Raw genomic sequence first — 18712 nt, forward strand, 5'->3', positions numbered from 1 at the left:
TGAATTAGGCCAAATCAGCAGATGCTTGCTTTTAAAACTTTACCTTTTTATTTCAGTAAAAAGAGCTGTTCTTTATTTATTACTTTCTCATATTACAATACTGATCAAAAACCACTTTTTGCTGACTAATTTTGAAGGAAATGGACATATACCCTAAACTAAAATGTTAATCTCTGAAAGCATGGTAAAAAGATGCTTTCTGTGCCTGAACACCTGTTCCTGGTTATTTACAAAAGAACTAGAAAAATGCATTTTTGACTTGTGTGTAGTTTGTAATTCTGTTTTTAACAACAATATGGTAATGAAGTGAAACAGAAGAAATGAATGGAAAAGATTGTTTCCGGTGTTCAGGTGAATTCTTTTTATGGGTGTTATTTTCTTTGAAAAGATGCACACATTTTATATTATATATGAAGACTTCTAAAGATAAATAATATTTTTTTAAAAAGGCAAAAGATCCCCAAACAAAAGAAAATGACCATTTTTAATTTTCTTTTTAAAAAAGACAAGAATTGGAAAAGTATTAGTATTCCACTAGTATTGAAAACCCTAGTGTCAGAGGCTCAGATAATGGAAACGTTTATGATCTCAGAGGAAAAGCCATATATTACTACGCCATCAGATCATTGCCATTAAGGATACCCAAAGTAAATCTGTAGCAATTTTATTAATTTTAGTTGATGAATAGAGTTTTTATTTATTCAAGGTATCTTATGTCATGTAATTGGTTCCAGTGAGAAGTGCTGAACTGTTTTTTCTACCATGTTCTGTCAGGGGGCATGTGGAATCTCACAGGATTATTCCTATAATAAGACTGAATATTTTATGTCTTAGTGCCCTTTTCACAGTGGATTAAGGCATGCAAGCAGATACCAAATTGTACTCCAATAAAAAAAAAATAATAACCTTTTTGTTGTAGGTTCGTAAGGAGCAGAAGAATGGTGACCTTATCTTTTTAGAGAAAATAGAAGATGACACCCATAAAGACTTGGAATATGCCATGAGGGAGCTTCAAACAACACATGCAGAAACAGTGCAAGAACTTGAAAAGACACGGAATATGTTAATTGTGCAGCATAAAATTAACAAAGATTATCAGGTATTACACTGTTCACACTGGAAAATAATCTGTAACAAAAGGGTAACATTAGCAGCACCATTACTTTTTTCCCTTCTGTAGAAATTTGAATTAAGAAGTGAGACTTGCGAATTCAGGAAGTTTTCAGCAAAAAGAGCTGTTCTGATATACAGTAATCCCCCAAAATACATGCATTCATTTGTGAGACAGGTTGTGGGGCAGTGCGAGAAGACCCAGCAATCCCACGGCTGGAAGCCAGCTGCTCCACATCTGCAGGGCCTTCAGGGACCAGACTGTCCTCCCGCCACCCCCGCAGCTGCCCCCTCATTTTCCCTGGATTCCCTGCTTCTGCTTGACCTCCCCCCTGCCATGATGTGGAACATGGCTGAATATTTTAGTTTCTGTTAGTAAATAGTTTCTTTCTTCAACATCCCCGTATCCCTTGTTATTGGGGGGGGCGGTCGGCAAAAGGGGTCGGGGGGGAGGGGTTATGGGGTGGATGGGCAAGGGGTGGGTTGAGGGCCCCAGAGCCAAGTCTTTGACATCAGAGGAAGTGAAGGGTGGCTGCAATGATGCTGGCCAGCAGCCCACACAGGGTGAGCGTGCAGGTCTGGAGCTGCTGTCGCTCCATGGCTCTTGGCTGTGAGCCTCAGGACCATTCACAGACTCTGCTGTGCTGTGTGCAGCGCGACCGGCCTCGGCAGTATGTTCAGGGAGGGTTTTTTTTCGGGGGGCCCTTTAAGGGTGTGTCTGGCCAGCCCTGCAACCCCATTCTCGGCATTTCCTGGCCCTTTCTTTCAAAAGCAGGGCCTGGACTGTGCAGTCGCTCTCTTTTATCCGCATTTTGTGTATTGACACGATCTTTGGAAAGAAGATTTTTCTAAAACATCTTCAGGGAGATCTTTTGAAAGAGTGCTGTAGTGTAGACCTGGCCCATATAAATTATTTTGATAGTCTTTAAAGAGCTACACAGTTGCTTTTTAGTTTTGTGATTATATCGTTTATCAGTCAAAAAAATAAATGATACCTTTTTCTCCACATATGATGAATTATCAGAATGTATTATATTTGCTAATATTGTTTCAGATTGAAGTTGAAGCAGTGACACAGAAGATGGAGGGTTTACAGCAAGATTATGAGTTAAAACTGGAAAAGTATGTTCATCTTCTTGACATTAGGGCTGCACGCATCCGAAAATTAGAAGGTACGTTTTCAATCCAGTTTTTGGTCCAAACTTACAAGGTAAATTTGTCAGAAATTATAAGGATTTAAACATCTGTTGTTTTTAGTAGTTAATAATGTGAATATTTTTCACACAGGATTTTTCTATTTCTAAAACTAGAAGGAAACATCTAGCATTGGGATCCGTCAGCACAATTTTACATTTGAAATGGCTTTTATTTCCAAATATTTCCCCTTTTTTAATTTTTCAACACTCATTTTATTTTTTCCATTAATTCACAAATTACTGCTGAGTTGTTTTGGTTTGGGTTTTTTTTTTCATTTGAAATATTTTGCATGTAAAAATAAAAAAGCAATAACTAACAAGGACTAATGTAATAGGAATTTTAGTAATGGCTCAATTGTTTTTATGGACTGTAAAAGTTTATCCCATCTACTGAAGAACGTTATGGTGCCTGGGTCCTGGTTTTATTATTTTGTCTTTCCCCAAAGAGCAAACTTATATTTATACTTAATTAATTGTATAGTTCAGCTGCAACAACATGCTCATCACACCTAAATGCAGTGGGACTGCAACAGAAAAATGGATGTGGGGCTCTTTTACAGGTCCCAAACATATTTGATTAGAAGGGAATATGAAGGAGGTGGACTTACTTCAACAGTTAAGGTGGGAACAGGAAGATGACAGACCAGGAGGAGGAATAGTCTCATGTTAGTCTGTAGCTTCACAAATGACAAGCAGTTTTGTGGCACCAGTTGATGAAGCAAATTAAGTAGGAAGTGTCCCATTCCTGCAAATATCAAAGGTGGAGAAATTGCCCTTGTAATTTATAAGATAGTTAAGATCTCTGTTCAGTCATTAACTGGTTCTTCTAGTGACAATTAACCCTTCTTCTTCTTTCCTTCCTCCTCTTTCTCCCCACTGTATAAACACTGGATTCTGTTTTTTCACATCATTCTTCTGAGGCAGTGGGTTTTACCTATGGAAGTTCAAGACCTAATAAATATGTTAGTCTCTAAGATGTGATGAAACTGCTTGTTATTCAGGAGGGTAGAGTCATTGACCCATTATGTACGTTGTGGGAAGGCAGGGGGGATATTTATACCGTATGCATTCTGTAAAGAACTCTACCATTAATCTTCGATCAGATCTGCAAAAATATGTAACTTAAATCTCTGGGATTTTTTTTTTAGTCTATCTCTTCCTTTTTAAAAAAAGATGTTTCATTTTAAAGCACTTGCATTTTTTTTCACACCTCCCTTGCTATACAGTGCCCTGAAACTATGATGTAAAACCAATGTAGCTATATTGATTTCAGTGAAATTATTCTTGATGTATACAATTGTGACTCATATGAGCCTCAGGTCCCATATTTAAACTTGTGGCTCATTTGATAACGAAAAGCAATTGTACAGATTAGGAGAACTGAAGCATTTGAAAAAAATAATTTTAACAGTGAATTACCCTTTCTTTTCTCTCTCTGAAGTAATTTAATTAAGTTATGTTGTTGACAAGAAAAAGATTTCAGTGCTTTGCTCAATTTCATGTTGTTTATTGTAGCTCAACTAAAGGATATTGCTTATGGTACCAAACAGTACAAATTCAGACCAGAAATCCTGCCAGAGGATCCAGTAGATGAATTTGATGAAACTGTCCACTTAGAAAGAGGAGAAAACTTGTTTGAAATTCACATCAGCAATGTGATCTTCTCTACGGCAGCAGTACATGCTTTTGGTGATCAGGAACCTGCAACTTTTTGTACCTATGCATTCTATGATTTTGAGCTACAGACAACCCCAGTAGTTTGTGGTCTTAATCCATCCTATAACTTTACTTCTGAATACATTGTGCGCGTTGATGATTTTTTTTTGCAATATATGCAGAAAAGCACCATCACTCTTGAGGTTCATCATGCCTTTGGCACAGATTACAAAACAGCTGCAGCATGTCAATTGAGGTTCCATGAAATCTTGGAAAACAATGGCAAAATACATAGTACGGCAGTTTTAGTTGGTAAGTAACATTTCAAAGGGTATTATATGATATTTTAACTGACATTTATAATAGTGCATGTTTGTACAGCACTGAGTTCATATTTTACAACTTAAAAAAATAAATATTACATATACAAGGCCAAAATTTGCTCTGTGATATGAATGTACATTTCACATTGATTTCATTAAAAGTTGTGGGCATGTCCAGATGGGAATAATTTTGCCCATAATGGAATGACCATTCAGAATATGTATGCAGTAACAACAATGACTGCACCACAATTAAGAGATCATCTGGGCTTACCAGGGAAAGACAGCTCTGCTTTATGGCCAAGAAAGCAGAGGGAGAATGAGGTCAGAGACTGTGGCAAAAAGGACAGTAGGCAGCTTTGCGGTGCTGACTTAGCCTCTCAGCAACGTGAGGTCCGAAAAAGTATAGAGATACAAGCCCTGGCCAGAAAATCCTCTTTGTTCCATGCAGCAAGCAAAGCCCTCCCTTCCCTAGAGGAGATGAACAGCGGGTTGGATTAGGACCTCCTGTGGGCATCATTCTAGTCACTCCTTTTTAAGTGAGGGGTGGGAAGGAATTTTTCCCACACCATCAGATTGGCTTTGAAGGAGTGAGCTTTATTTACCTGATCCACAGCAAGGGTCAGGGAAACGTTTTCTGATAAGAAAAAAGTGGTAGGTCATATGCCACAATGTATTTCGTAAGGGTTGTAAGTGCAATTGCTCCATAGGAAAGTCATCCAGGGATCAGATAAATGGCCTTGTAAAGGATTTAAAAGGAGGTAATGGATAAAGGAACAGAAATGGGTGGAGGGACTCCTCTGACTTAGGGACTCCTTTGATTGGTATGGCAGGGAGCCAGCCACCCCACCTCACCTCTGTTCTTATAGCCCACCTTAACCCTCCTACATAGCGGGTGAATGGTCAGATCCAAGCCATGTGTTCACTGGGAAACCTGGATGGAAATTAAGGAGGGCCAGCAATGATTGGAAGAAATATGGATTTGCCTACAGTGTACATTTTATCTGCCAGGTAGTCCCAGACATCTGTGTAATAAGGTTGCGGCCTGATTAGCATCCATATCAGGTGTTTCCTGTCCTCCAGATAATGTGGTGTCTGACCATCTCTTATTTTAGAGGCAACATGGATAAGTTAAATTAGGATGGATGGACTATTAATTCAGGAAATAATATGTTGACTCTTTCAATCCTGTTTACCTAAGGCTTTTGATTTCAGGTTTTAACAGACAAAACACCCTAACTAAAAGATAGAGAGTGGAAAGAAACTCTGAAAATGGGTACCTAGATCTAAAGGCATGGGAGAAATTATGGGAGTGTGATTTCTAAAGGACATTAACATGTTCCACATTAATTTGTCCTATATTGTAATGTTCTGATTAGCAGCAGAGAAAGGAAACGTAGTTGTGGTTCTAACAAGTTGATTCGAGGTTACTGTGTACTAAAATATTAATAAGGCATCAATAAGATACAGATGCTTGTACTGGTTATTGAGTACATAATATCAATATTTATGTTTCAACATTTCAGGAATGGGCAGAGTTCTCTTTCATTGCATAAGATGGAAATGTCAAATTTGCATGACATAATGGTAGTCCACCGATCCGATGATGGCAAATCTGTGCAGATCATCTGTTATTGGTCTTACGGTGTGCCCTCTGGTGATTGTATAAGCCAATTCTAGAGGTGCACATTTTGCCGCAGATGGCGCATGGGAAGTTTGCAATCTGTGGGTTGTGCATTGCTGATGCTCTGTGACGTCGTTTGCGTGCCTCTTGTAGATGCCGGCAGCGGTCTTCCTCACAGGCAATGTAGATGTTTCTGACTGTTGCACACCACTGTGTTCTGTCACTGGCAGCATCCACAAGGTCCCTAGGTTTGATACTGCTGTACTGCAGATTGGCTTTGATGGTATCCTTGTAGCGTTTCCATGGACAACCTATACACCGGATGCCCTGGGAGAGGTCACCATACAGAAGCTGGCAAGGGATTCTGTTGGCATCTATGCGGCTGACATGACCGGTCCAATGTAGTTTTCACTTCATAATCATCACTTAATTTCGATGCTTGTCATCTGGGCTCTCTCGAGGACCTCAAGATTGGGCATTTTGTCTTGCCAGCAGATCTTCATGATGTTACGTAGGCAGTGCATGTGGAATGGTTCGAGCTGCTTGATGTGATGCCTATATAGTGTCCATGTTTCGCACCCGTACAAAAGAGATGAGAGAACAGCAGCTCTGTACACAAGCAGTTTTGTTGACATCCGGATGTTATGGTGGTTTAGAACTTTGACACACAGACAGCCAAGTGCCTGGCTCGCTTTGGATATTCGCACGTTGATCTCATTATCCAGTGATCCATCACTGGATATGACATTACCCAGGTATTTAAAGTTCTCCACTACTTTAAGCTGAGTGCCGTCAATGGAGATACTTGGGACAGGAGCATTTGACCCAGGTGCAGGTTGATGGAGAACTTGTGTCTTTCTGAGGCTGATAGATAGTCCGAAAAGTTGTGAGGCCTCAGCAAACTTGTTGACAATGTGCTGAAGATCATTTTCAGTGTGAGCCATAAGGCCACAGTCGTCGGCAAAGAGTGCCTCAGAAAGGAGTTTCTGCACTGTCTTAGTCTTTGCATTCAGGCGACAGAGGTCAAAAAGGGAACCATCATGCTGGTATTTCAAGGATATACCTCAGTCCAGATATTTCATTGCGTGGTTAAGGACGCATGCAAAGAACAGATTAAATAAGACAGGAGTGAGAACACATCCTTGTTTCATGCCATTGGTGATGTTGAAGGAGGCTGATGTGGCTCCATCAGACAGTACTTCGCCTGTCATGTCGTCATGGAAAAGGCGTATAATCTGGACAAATTTTCTTGGGCAGCCAAGTCATATTAGAATGGTCCAAAGGGCTTCCCTGTTGACGGTATCAAACGCCTTTGTCAGATCTATGAAGACAACGTATAGGTGTATGTTCTGTTCGATGCACTTTTCTTGTATTTGTCTGACAGCAAACACCATATCGGCTGTGCTCCATCCAGGTCGAAAACCTCATTGACTTTCAGGTAGATTTGCCTCAGAAGTACTGGCTTATTAGGTGGTTCAAGATGATGCAGGCGATGATCTTCCCTCCAACAGAGAGGAGGGATATGCCTCTGTAGTTTCCACATTCTGCTTTGCTGCCTTTATTCTTGAAAAGGGAGACAATAATAGCATCGCGGAGGTCCTGTAGTATGTTTTCATCCTCCCAAATGCTGATGATCACGCTATGGAACGCTGCTAGTGCTGCTGGACTTGCTGCTTTATATATCTCTGCTGGTATCCTATCTTTTCCAGGAGCTTTTCCTGAACTCATCTGGCTAACAGCTTTCTTAATCTCATCTATAGTGGGCGGAAAGTTAAGATCTGTCAGGACGGGTTGTTGTGGAATTTCATTGAGGACGTTATTATTCGCGGTTGATAGTCTGTTAAGGAGGTTGCTAAAGTGTTCTTGCCATCTTTTGTTGATACCCTCTTTGTCTTTGACCAGCGTTGTGTTGTCTGATGAGAGCAATGGGGTAGTCCTTGGTTTAGAAGGTCCATGGACAGTCTTAATAGCACTAAAGAACATCTTTGAGTTGTGGGTCTCAGCATAGTGCTCAATTTCTTTGACTTTGCTCTCCCACCAGCTATCTTGTATCTGACGGAGGTCTTTCTGTGTTTTGCTCTGAAGGTGCTTGAAATGGTCCCATTTGGAGGCTGAGGAGGGGTCATTCTGCCATTCAATAAAGGCTTTTCTCTTTACTTCCAGTGCTGAACATATTTCTTCTTGGTTCTCATCGAACCAGTCCTTATGTATTCTTTTCTTTGGTCCAGGCGATGTTATTGCTGTGTCAGTCACTATCTGCTTGAACTGATCCCACTTTTCAATTACAGTACCGACCAGTTGACCATGGGATGTTAATTTGTCATCAAGACACTTCTGAAAATTGTTTAAACATTGGGCATCCTTCAGTCTGGCTATGTTAAAAGCAGGTTGCACATGCTTAAGGCATTTGTGCCGAGAGGGAGCGATGTAAAGTTGAAGAGACATCCTAACTAATCTGTGATCTGTCCAGTACTCCGCGCCTCGCGTTACTCTGGTGATCAATACGTCTTGGATGTCTTGCCTTCTGACAATGGCATAATCTATCAGATGCCACTGTTTAGACCTAGGGTGCATCCACATCGTTTTGTATTTATCTGCTTGTCGGAACAGAGTGTTGGTAATAGTCAGGTCTTTTTCAGAACAAAGGCTCAAAAGGAGTTTTGCCTACACCATGTGGCCCAGCTACTCCTTTCCAGTTCTCGTTGTCAGCCCCGACTCAGGCATTGAAATCTGCAAATAGGAGTAGTTTGTCTGTTGCAGGTGTGGCCTTGATCAGTCTGTCGAGATCTTCATAGAATTGTTCCTTTGAGTTGTCAGGGCATGTTAGAATGAGTGCATATGCACTGATGATGGTGGCATGACGTTTGTCATTTAGTGAGAAACGTAGTTTCAGCAATCTTTCATTGATACCCTCTGGAAGGTCTGGGAGTTGACACATCAATGAGGTTTTTATTGCCAGACTGATTCCATGTATTCTATCCTCTGTCTCAGTCTTACCCTTCCAGAAGAAGGTATAACCACTTCCTGGTTCACTCAAGAAACCTTCCCCAGCCAATCTTGTTTCACTTAATGCTGCTGTATCGATGTTATAGCGGGCTAGTTCACGAGCAATGAGAGCTGTCCTTCTCTCAGGTCTTGCAACAGCTTCTCTATCCATGAGAGTATGAACATTCCATAGACCAATGGTAAGTTTTCTCAAATTTTTCTTTCGACCGCAAGTAGGGTTGAACTGCCAGCTGTGGCTTGCTGGCCAGTTATTGTTGTAGGGCAGGCAATTTTTAGGCCACATTTTCTAGGCTCTTCCATTAGTAGGGTGAGCAGTGCTGACCTAAAGAGGACTGCTCAGACACCTGGGATGCCACCGGGCAACTCTGCTGCCCCAGGTACAGAGCTGGATGACCACTTGTCCACAGGCCGCCTACGTGCGGGATTGGGACTACGACTCCCAGTGGTAACCTCCACCTGTCACTTTGCCCCTCCCCCACCACCGCAGGACTTGGGTGATGTGATGATATGAAGATTTGCACAGGACCTGTGCGTGAAAGCTTTTTAAGTGGTAGAGCCGTTGCACGGGAGCAATCCCACTCTCTCGACCTTGGAAGCCAGGCACCAGTGGTATGTAGAATCATCACAACTGGTAACTTCTTTGGTTTCAGTGGATAGCCTTGACGTCTTTTGTGCATTGTCAAGCCCTTCACTTTCTACAAAGTGTTGCAGAACTGCCCTCTTGGCCGTTGGATCTAAATGATCTCTTCCACCCAGTCCACCAGAACTGACTTCACATGCTGGGTAGGCACACCCGAAAATTCACCGAGGGTTTGAGCCCCATTGGTTGCACTCACCTGGTTTGGCCAGCCTGTCGAAGCCGTTGCCCGGGCTGTGGCCGCTGCATGTGCTGCAGCTACTTGGAGCCACAAGTGAGAGCTGAGTGACAGGCGGGCACCAAAGTGGACGACAAGTCCCTCCAACAGAGGTTCTACCCCTCCCTGTACACCCCATACACCCCATGACATACTTAGATATTTATTTGTCATTAAACGCTCCCACTGTCATTTTAATGCAGATATTTTACCAATTTCCATTTTAATCTGAGTTATGTTTATTTAAAAAAGTGCCAGTCAGTCTTACCCCTCTGCTCCTGGCTCCTTTCCAAGATATTAAATATCTTCTTGATTAAGATACTTTTGCCTGGTAACTCCAGCCATATTTAAACTTAACTCTTTCCATTATCTTTTATTGGACTATCTTCCTTTGAGAGAAGAAACAAGTTTTTGAGCCACACAAAGTTTTTTGAGGTCTTCCAAGTTTTATTTAGCACAAATTTGTCTATTTCATGATAGAAGTAGATCCAGTAAAATAAATTGCCTCAACCCCTTGTCTCTCTAATATCCTGGGACCAACAAGGGTGTAAAAACACTGCAAGCGTTCCTTTATGTGTTTGAGTTGCTCGTAATTTCACTAAACTTGAACAGATCCATGATTGTTTTTGCTTCAGGCAGCACAAGTAGCCTTTAGTTACATAAAATCATAGAAATGTAGGGTGCAAGAGAACTTAGAAGGTCCTGTAAGCCATCTCTTTGCATTGAGGCAAGACCGAGTATACCTAAAGAGGTGTTTTTTTCTAATTTGCTCTTACAAACTTTCAGTGACAGGGTTTCTACAATCTCCTTTGGTAATCTCTTCCAGAACATAACTATTCTTTTAAAGATTTTTTCCTAATACCTAGTGTAAATCTCCCTTGATGCCTATCAAATTGTTTACTATTTGTCCTAGCTTTGGAGTGGAGAACAGCTGATCACCATTCTCTTTAAAACATCCTTAGTCTATTACACAAACTTATCAAATCCTTCCTCAGTGTTCATTTTTCAAGACTTTAAACATGCACAAAACTTTCTTGACAGGTCAGGTTTTCTAAACATTTTGTCATATTTTGTTGCTCTTTTCAGTTTGTCCACATCTTTGTTAAAGGTGTGGCACCTAAAACTGGACACTATTCTTGAGCCTCATCAGTGCTGTGTAAAACAGAAAAATTACTGTTCAGACCTCAGATATATTCCTTTTAATACACTCAAGAATATTAATTCTTTTCACAGCTGCATCACACTGTTGATTCATATTCAATTCGTGACCCACTATAACCTGAAGTTCTTTCCTGCAGTACTGGCATCTAGCCAGTTATTCCCCCAATTTATAGTTGTGCAGTTGATTTTTCCTGTCTAAGTGTAGTTCTTTACACTTGCCTCTTGAATTTCATCCTGTTGATTTCCAATTAATTCTACATTTTGTCTGCAAATATTGTAAGCACACTCTCCATTCCATTATCCAATTCACTAGTGAAAATATTGAATGCTACTAGAGCCAGGAGAGACCCTTGCAGGTTCAGCTAGATACACCCTCCCAGTTTATTGTCAGCCTGTTGTGCACACATCTTATTACTAAAACTCTCATATGGATATGCACATGATCACCTGTTGTTTGTTCTATAAAGCCACTGCCTCATTTGGTGCAGAGGATGAACATGAAGGGAAAGGATATTCTCTTTTGTTTAGACATTGTACTTGGATGGGAGAGAGATGGTTGCTGTTCCTGGTTCTCCCATAGACTACTTATGATCAGTGTTTTTGGGGGTTTTTAATTAAAAAAAAGGAGCCAGTACTCAACTGGGTTTCCACAGCTGGGGCTGCCAGCGGGGCTGCACACCTCAGCTGGCTCCCAGCCGCAGGGCTCGTGGGATTCTCCCGCGTCCCAGCCAGGGATCCCATGGATGGGGCTGCCAAGGTGCCAGTACATAGTACCAGCACATACCACCACAAAAAACAGCACTGCTTATGATAGTGCTTACAGAACATGTGCATATTCACAAAAGAGTAAATTTTGCACAGGCTACTTTAATTCTGGCACTCCCTAACTTTTTGATGTTTGCTTTACTACTAAAGTGTTTGCAGAATTACATTTTTGTGTGTGTAATAATATATGGAGTGCCCTACCAAATTCATGGTCGTGAAAAATGCATCTCAGACAGGCTGTGTCTACACTAGCAAGGTCTTTCAGAAAATCAAGCCATTTTTCAAAAGTATACACAAAGCATCTACACACAAAACATGCTCCTTTGAAAGTAAATCAAAAGAACGTGGCCTGACTCTTTTGAAAAAAAGCATGTGTAGGGACTCAGCAGGCCCGTTTTTTGAAAGAGGGGTCCTCAATGGCACCGGCCAGGTGGGGCACGGAGACGCCCTGTCCAGCACTCTCAGAGCTCTCCGCTCCCACCTTAAAGGTGCAGGGAGCTGTGGAAAACTCATGGCAGGAAGCTGAGTGGCAGTGGTGGAAGCAATTACACAAGCTCAGCAGCTGCACATTTTCACACCTCCCCCCTGAAGTGAATGGATGCACCATGGCTGAGAGACAGCCATTTCTGTGACCTCCCATGAACTCCCTGGGAGCCTTTAGAGGGCTCCCAGGAGCCTGCCCTATCTGCAAGATGGAGGGCACCCTCATGGAGCCAGGCTGTACTCCAGGACCTCCTCACTCTGTGGGAGGACAAAGAGGTTCTGCAGACGACAGAGGGGAGAAGACGGAATGCCACCATCTATGGCTAGCTGGTCACCAGCCTGTCAGCCCACAGGCACCTGGCCACACCTTGGAGCAGGTCCACTCCAACGCGAAAGAGGTGTGGCAGGGGTATGTGTGGGCCAGGGATACTGCCAGGCAGTTGGGCAGATGGCCTGTCCTGCCCCCCTTTTTCAGGGAGCTGCATGCCCTCCTTATGGGCAAGGATGGCTTCCTCACTCCCACACCATCCACAAAACAGTGGAGTCCCCAGCAGCATCAGAGGTGGCAGAGGAGACAGCCCAGGACCAGCAGGGACACTCGACCTGCACCAGACAACCATAGCTAGAAGCCCCATCGGACAGTAGGTCCTCCGACAGAGCCCTGATCATCACCATTTCCTCAGAGACCTCCATCCGGGCATTCTCCGACATTGGCAGGGTACCCTCCAGTAAGTGCCAAACACATCACACACACACCTGCCCCTGCCACAGCTGGGAGCAGGGCAGTCACCCGGGTGACAGCACGACCCCAGACACACCACCAAGGGGTGCGTCCCTGACATGCAGGCACTCCTGCAGGTGGCAGTCAACACCAGCTCCATGGACACTACTGCAAGCCGCAGCCATCGGGGGGAGGGGAGTCAGGGAGGGACAGTCTCCACCTGGCTCACTCACCATCCATGCGGGGACCCCGTGTGCCCAGATACCCCCCATTGCCTCCTAGCCTGTTCCCTGGAAGAGGGCCTGGAGGGCCTGCAACAGTGAACCCCATCCCCAAGGCAGCGGGGGTCCATGTGCAGCAGGGCCCACCATGTGAAGCACACATGCCATTGCTCCCAAAACATCCCTGTCCCCCTGCCCGGGGAGGGGGTCACTGTCCATTGGAGGTGCGGGGAGGGGTCTCAGGGCTAGGCTGCAGGACTGATGATCTCTCTCTCCCATTCCATTCTTACAGGTGCACCATCTGAGGGCTGGGAAAGACTCAGCACCCCACTGGGGTCGGCCAGCCCTGTCCCCAATGTCAGGCTGGCGAGTCGGAGAGCAGCGGCTGTGGAGAGGGCCAGAGCACCCCCACCAGCAGCACCCAGGTGGACCTGTGGCTGGCAGTTACATCGCCACCCCCAGGTTGATGAGGCTGCCACCTGCACAGCCACCCTCCACCAACAGAGCCAGCTTGTGGAGTGGCAGCTGAATTTGGATGAGTTGGGAGGCTGGGGCCAAGCGGATGAGGACCCTGTGGAACATCTGCAGGGCCCTCAGGGGGCAGCTGGCCCGGCCTCCTGCCCCTTCCATCCCCCCATCTGCTTCTCCAGCAGTTCCCCCCACTATACTCACAGCCAACGTTGCTGCCCTGCTCCCACCCAACCTACCTCCTGCCACCTTACGGGGCCTCGGCCACTGGCTCCTGGCCACAGTGGACCCCACCAAGCCAGCTCCCTCAACCCCTCTGTCCCCACTCTTCCCTATCCTGCTGAGCCTGAGACCACCTCCCTATCCAGTGCCCCTACCTCCCCTTGGTCCCATCCCTGTCCAGGCCCTGATGGGAATCCCGGATCCAAGGCGGGAGGGGCAGCTGCAGGTACAGTAGTTCGCGGCCTCACACCCCCTTGGAGGGGAGAGGACCCCCACCCTCTTTCCCAGGCCTCACTATCCAAGTTCAGGTGCCCTCACCCCCTTTCTTGAGCCCCCTGATGTATATAGTTCCCCCCCACAGCCCCATATATAGTTTTTTTGGTTTTGTTTGAGTTTGTGTACATATCAGTTTGGTGCAGTAAACAGTTTATTTCTTTCTCATTCCCTGTGTTCCTTGGTGTGGGGGTGGGGCAGAGGGCTTGGTGGATGGGTGGGAGGGGTTGTGAGGGGGGACAGGGTGTTGCTGCAGGCAAGAGGAGCCTGCAGTGGGTGCCCGGGGAGGGTCACTGGGGCCTATGGGCAAAACTCTCCCTCAGGGCCCTCCAGACCCGTGGCCCATCGTGGTGGGCCTGATGGTCTGGGGCCACAGGAGGCTGGTCGTACCTGGACCAGCCTTGGCTGTTCGCTCCATTTGGAAGGTCCCCTCCTTGGCCTCCAAAGGTTGTGGAGGCCCAAGCACACCCCCCACCATCTGAAGGACATTGTCCACCCTGATGTGCAGGTGCACAAGGAGGTGCCCGAACTGCACCTTCAGGAGGCCGATGGCCACTCGACAGGGTAGTGTGCCTGGCTGATACAGCTGTTGAACAGCTCATGGGTGGTATCTGGGTGGCCAGTGTATGGCTGCATGGGTCAGGACTACTGGCCGTAAGTCACGTCTCCCACCAGGCATGAGCTCCTGCTGGGGATTGCCAGTCCCTGCCTCCATCCTCCAGCAGAGGCTGGAGTTGCAGACAATCTGCTTGTTGTGGGCCTGGCCAGCCCACATAACTGTCCATAAAGCATCCCCTATGATCCACCGGGGCCTGCAGCACCACTGAATGGTAGCCCCTGAGATTAATGCAGCGGCCTGCACTGTGGTCCAGGGCTTGGATGGCGATGTGAGTGCCACCAATGACACCAAGGCAGTGTGGGAAGCCAAGGGTGGCAAAGCCAATGACAGCCATGTCCAGGTTTCTGACACAGACAACCCTCCAGAGCAGGAGGGGGTTGATTGCACTGACAACCTGCAGGGGTCCACACACTTGTGTGCATACAGGGCTGCCCTGGCCTCGGATGGCTCCTCCACCCACCTCCTGGTCCGTACCTCCTCCTCGGCTCCCCTGCCTGCTTCACCCTGTGAGGCCTCCCCTCTGGCAGTGGGCCCGTGTCAGGATGGGGCTTCACATTCTCCCAGGGCTAGGCCTCCCCACCCCACCCCCTTGTACTCCCGGCCTCCGAGGGTCCCCCTTGCCCAGCAGCCCCCTCCCACCCCCCCATGCCAGGTCTGCAAGTCATGCGTGTCTTACCTTGAGGACAGCGGCCCCACCATTTGACTTGCCCACTACAAACTGCTTCCCCATGGAGCGGTAGCTGTCCAAGGTGGCAAGTTTCCAAATGGCAATGGCCATGTGCTTTTCCAGGGTGAGGATGAGCCACGTGTGGTTGTCCTGGCATTAGAGGGCAGTGGTAAGCCAGTTGCAGAGCTCCAGGAATATCTCCTTCCTCATCCTCAAGTTCTGCAGCCAGTGGCATTGTCCCACTCGCCCATCATGAGCCAGTCCCACCACTTGGAGCTGCTGGCGTAGCTACAGATGTGCTGGGTCACCTGGGTGGAGCATGGCTGGGGCCTAGGAGACTAGGGCTCCACAGCCCCTGTGGAGGATCTCTGGCACCAGACAAGCTGGAGGGCAGCTGCAACCATTGTGGCCAGCAGGCCGACCAGGGAATTGATGAGGACCAAGTCCAGGAGCTGCTGTGAGTCCATGGAGCTCTGAAGTGGGCTTCCGAACTGTGCATAGGCTCTGCTGTGCTGTGTGGAGTAAGGCAGGCCTCAGCGGCATGTGCAGGTTAGGGGATGTTTGGGAGGGGCCCTTTAAGAGCGAAACAATCTTTTGAAAGAGTGGATCGATCTTTTGATCCGCTTTTTGTGTGTGGACATGATCTTTCGAAAGACGATTTTCCGGAAGAGATCTTCCAGAAGATCTTTTGAAAGATCATTATAGTGTAGACCCAGTCACAGAGAAACCTGGTCTTTTGTGTGATTTTTACCCTATACAATACAGATTTGGTGGGGAAGACCACTGCTTCTCCAAATGGGTGTCCTGACCCAAAAAGGAGTTGCAGGGGTGTTACAAGGTTATTATATGTATTAGAGAGGTACCCATGCTAGTCTTTATCTGCAGAAACACTGAGGAATCCTGTGTCACCTTAAAGACTAACAGGTATATTTGGACATAAGGTTTCATGGCCAAAAACCCACTTAGTCTGAGGAAGTGGGGTTTTGCCCACAAAAGCATATGCCCAAATATGTCTGTTAGTTTTTAAGGTGCCATGGGACTCCTTGATGTTTTTAAGGTTATTATAGAGGGATCACAATATTCCCACCATTACTTCATTAACTGCAGAGATGAACTGCCAGGGAGCAGCTTGTTGAGCAGGCATGCTGTTCTGAAGGCAGCTCTCAGCCACCAGATACACAGAAGGGTAAGTGATACCTTACCATCCTTAAATTTGTACTTTGTTGACAGCAACTCTGCTTTCAGAGTTGGGCTCCAACCCTGCAGCTGTTGCTCTTCAGGTGCCCAGCTGTGAAGGCAGTGCCACCACCAATAGCAGCACACAGGTATGGGTAACAGAATGTCAACACCCCTACCCCCACTACACACAAAGCTCCTTTATGGGTCAGGACCCCTATAATTACACCATTGTTTTAAATAGCTGAAATCAGTATATGATTCTTAAAATCCTATGACTGTGAAATTGACCAAAATAGACCATGAATTTGGTAAGCCCCTAATTATTATATGTAGATATAGATATAATATATTTATTCCATAGGAACTGGAGGAAATATCCCAAACTATGGCACAGTGGATTACTGGGTCAGGCTACGAGTTCCAATGGATCAGGCAATCAGACTCTACAAAGAAAGGTCAAAAGCCCTGAGATATATAACATCCAATTTAAAGGAATGTGAAAAAGCTCCACAGGTAAGCTAATTTATTTTTGTTTTACATCTAAAGTAATCTGTTAAAATATTTTATTTCAGTTCGGTAATTTCCTTCAGCTGTCAGCTTTTGCTCTGCATTTCATTGCTCTACCCTTTTCATTCCTTTTTAAGGGATCCTGAACAGAAAAGTACCAGTTTTTATTGTACTAGCTGTATCAGGGAGAACAGATTTTAACCATCAGTCACTATTTGTCACTTAAACTACTATCTATACCTAATTTCTTGCCAAGGAAGTAATGAAATAATAATGAGTGGACATTCCACATAATTCTTTTGATGCCTAGATGCCCAGTTTTTCTGATGTCTTGCTCTGCTGCATTATACATGAGAGGTAGGTTTGTCCGGTAGCTCAGCCCCCTGCTACAGATGAAGTGCTTAGGATTTTTGTTGTTTGGATAATCAAGATGAGACTGTGGCTGCATCTACACTACAAGATAAAATCAATATATAATACATTCAAATACTTTATCTCATTATTATGAATTCGAATAAAGTATCCACAAAGCTTCTTGAAATTTGACCCACCTTTTCTCTATGTCAAATATCTGCATCCGCGTTACCCCATTCAAGTTCGACAGTGTGAGCGCTGCATTGTGGGTACCTATCCCACAGTGCCTTTGCCCCGGTTGCTTGTGGGTGTTTCATGTTGGAATCCCAGAATTCCAAGCACTATCCCAGAATTTACTGCATACTAACCAAGTGAACAAAGAACTGGAAATCACACCATTTCGTGCTGCAGCATTCCAGCGCAAGCATGGATCCACGAACGCTCCAACTTATCGCACAAATGATTTTGAAAACCACAGTGTCTGTCATGCAATTTGTCCTTCAATTCCAAAGCTCAGTGATGCTTGTCTGTCCTACTGGTGCTGATGATGATGATGACGATGATGACGATGGTGTTTTGGAACAGTAATTATGTGAACTGCGGTCCAAGAATGCAGAGCTGGTGGCTGCCATGAATGCATTGCTGACAGTGGAGCCGCGTTTTTGGACTCAAGAGACCAGCACACACGGGTAGGATCACATCATTTTAGAGTCCTGGGACAACCAGCAGTGGGTGCAGAACTTTTGCATGCACAAGTCCACCTTTATGAAACTTTGTGATGTGCTGGCACCCACCCTGAAGCACAGCAGCACCAAAATGAGGCAGACTTTAATGGTTCAGAAGTGCGTGGCAATTGTGCTGTGGAAGTTTGCAACCCTCATCAGTTACCAGTCAGTAGCAAATCAGTTCAGGGTGGGCAGATCTACAGTGGGGTCCATGGTGATGGAGGTGGTCCATGCAATCCCTTGGCATCTTCTGAGGAAGATTGTGACCCTGGGAGATGTACAGGCCATAGTGGATGGCTTTGCTGCCCAGGGGGTTTCCTAACTGCAGTGGGGCCATAGATGGCACACACATCCCCCTCATGGCCCCAGACCACCTGGCCTGGGAGTATATTAATCAAAAGGGGTACTTCTCCATAGTCATGCAGGGGTTGGTAGATCACAAAGGTCATTTTACCATCATCAACACTGGCTGCTCAGGAAGGGTTCACAAAGCGCACATATTCTGAAATTCAGGACTGTACTGAAAACTCCTGGATGACACTTCTTTCTCTGATCAGAAAATCAAGATTGGCGATGTG

At 45.4% G+C, this 18712-nt stretch overlaps 1 protein-coding gene across 1 annotated transcript in view; it reads left to right on the forward strand.

The window, feature by feature from the left end:
* Window positions 1-18712, forward strand: part of RPGRIP1L (RPGRIP1 like) — a 193958-nt gene that overhangs the window by 92768 nt on the left and 82478 nt on the right. The window contains exons 14-17 of the mRNA XM_075009174.1: window positions 920-1099; window positions 2165-2282; window positions 3822-4274; window positions 16910-17061. Of these exons, the coding sequence (XP_074865275.1) occupies window positions 920-1099; window positions 2165-2282; window positions 3822-4274; window positions 16910-17061 (903 nt within the window). The remainder of the gene's footprint in view (window positions 1-919; window positions 1100-2164; window positions 2283-3821; window positions 4275-16909; window positions 17062-18712) is intronic.

The sequence above is a fragment of the Carettochelys insculpta genome, chromosome 14, assembly GCF_033958435.1.
Source record: "Carettochelys insculpta isolate YL-2023 chromosome 14, ASM3395843v1, whole genome shotgun sequence".
NCBI lineage: Eukaryota > Metazoa > Chordata > Testudines > Carettochelyidae > Carettochelys > Carettochelys insculpta.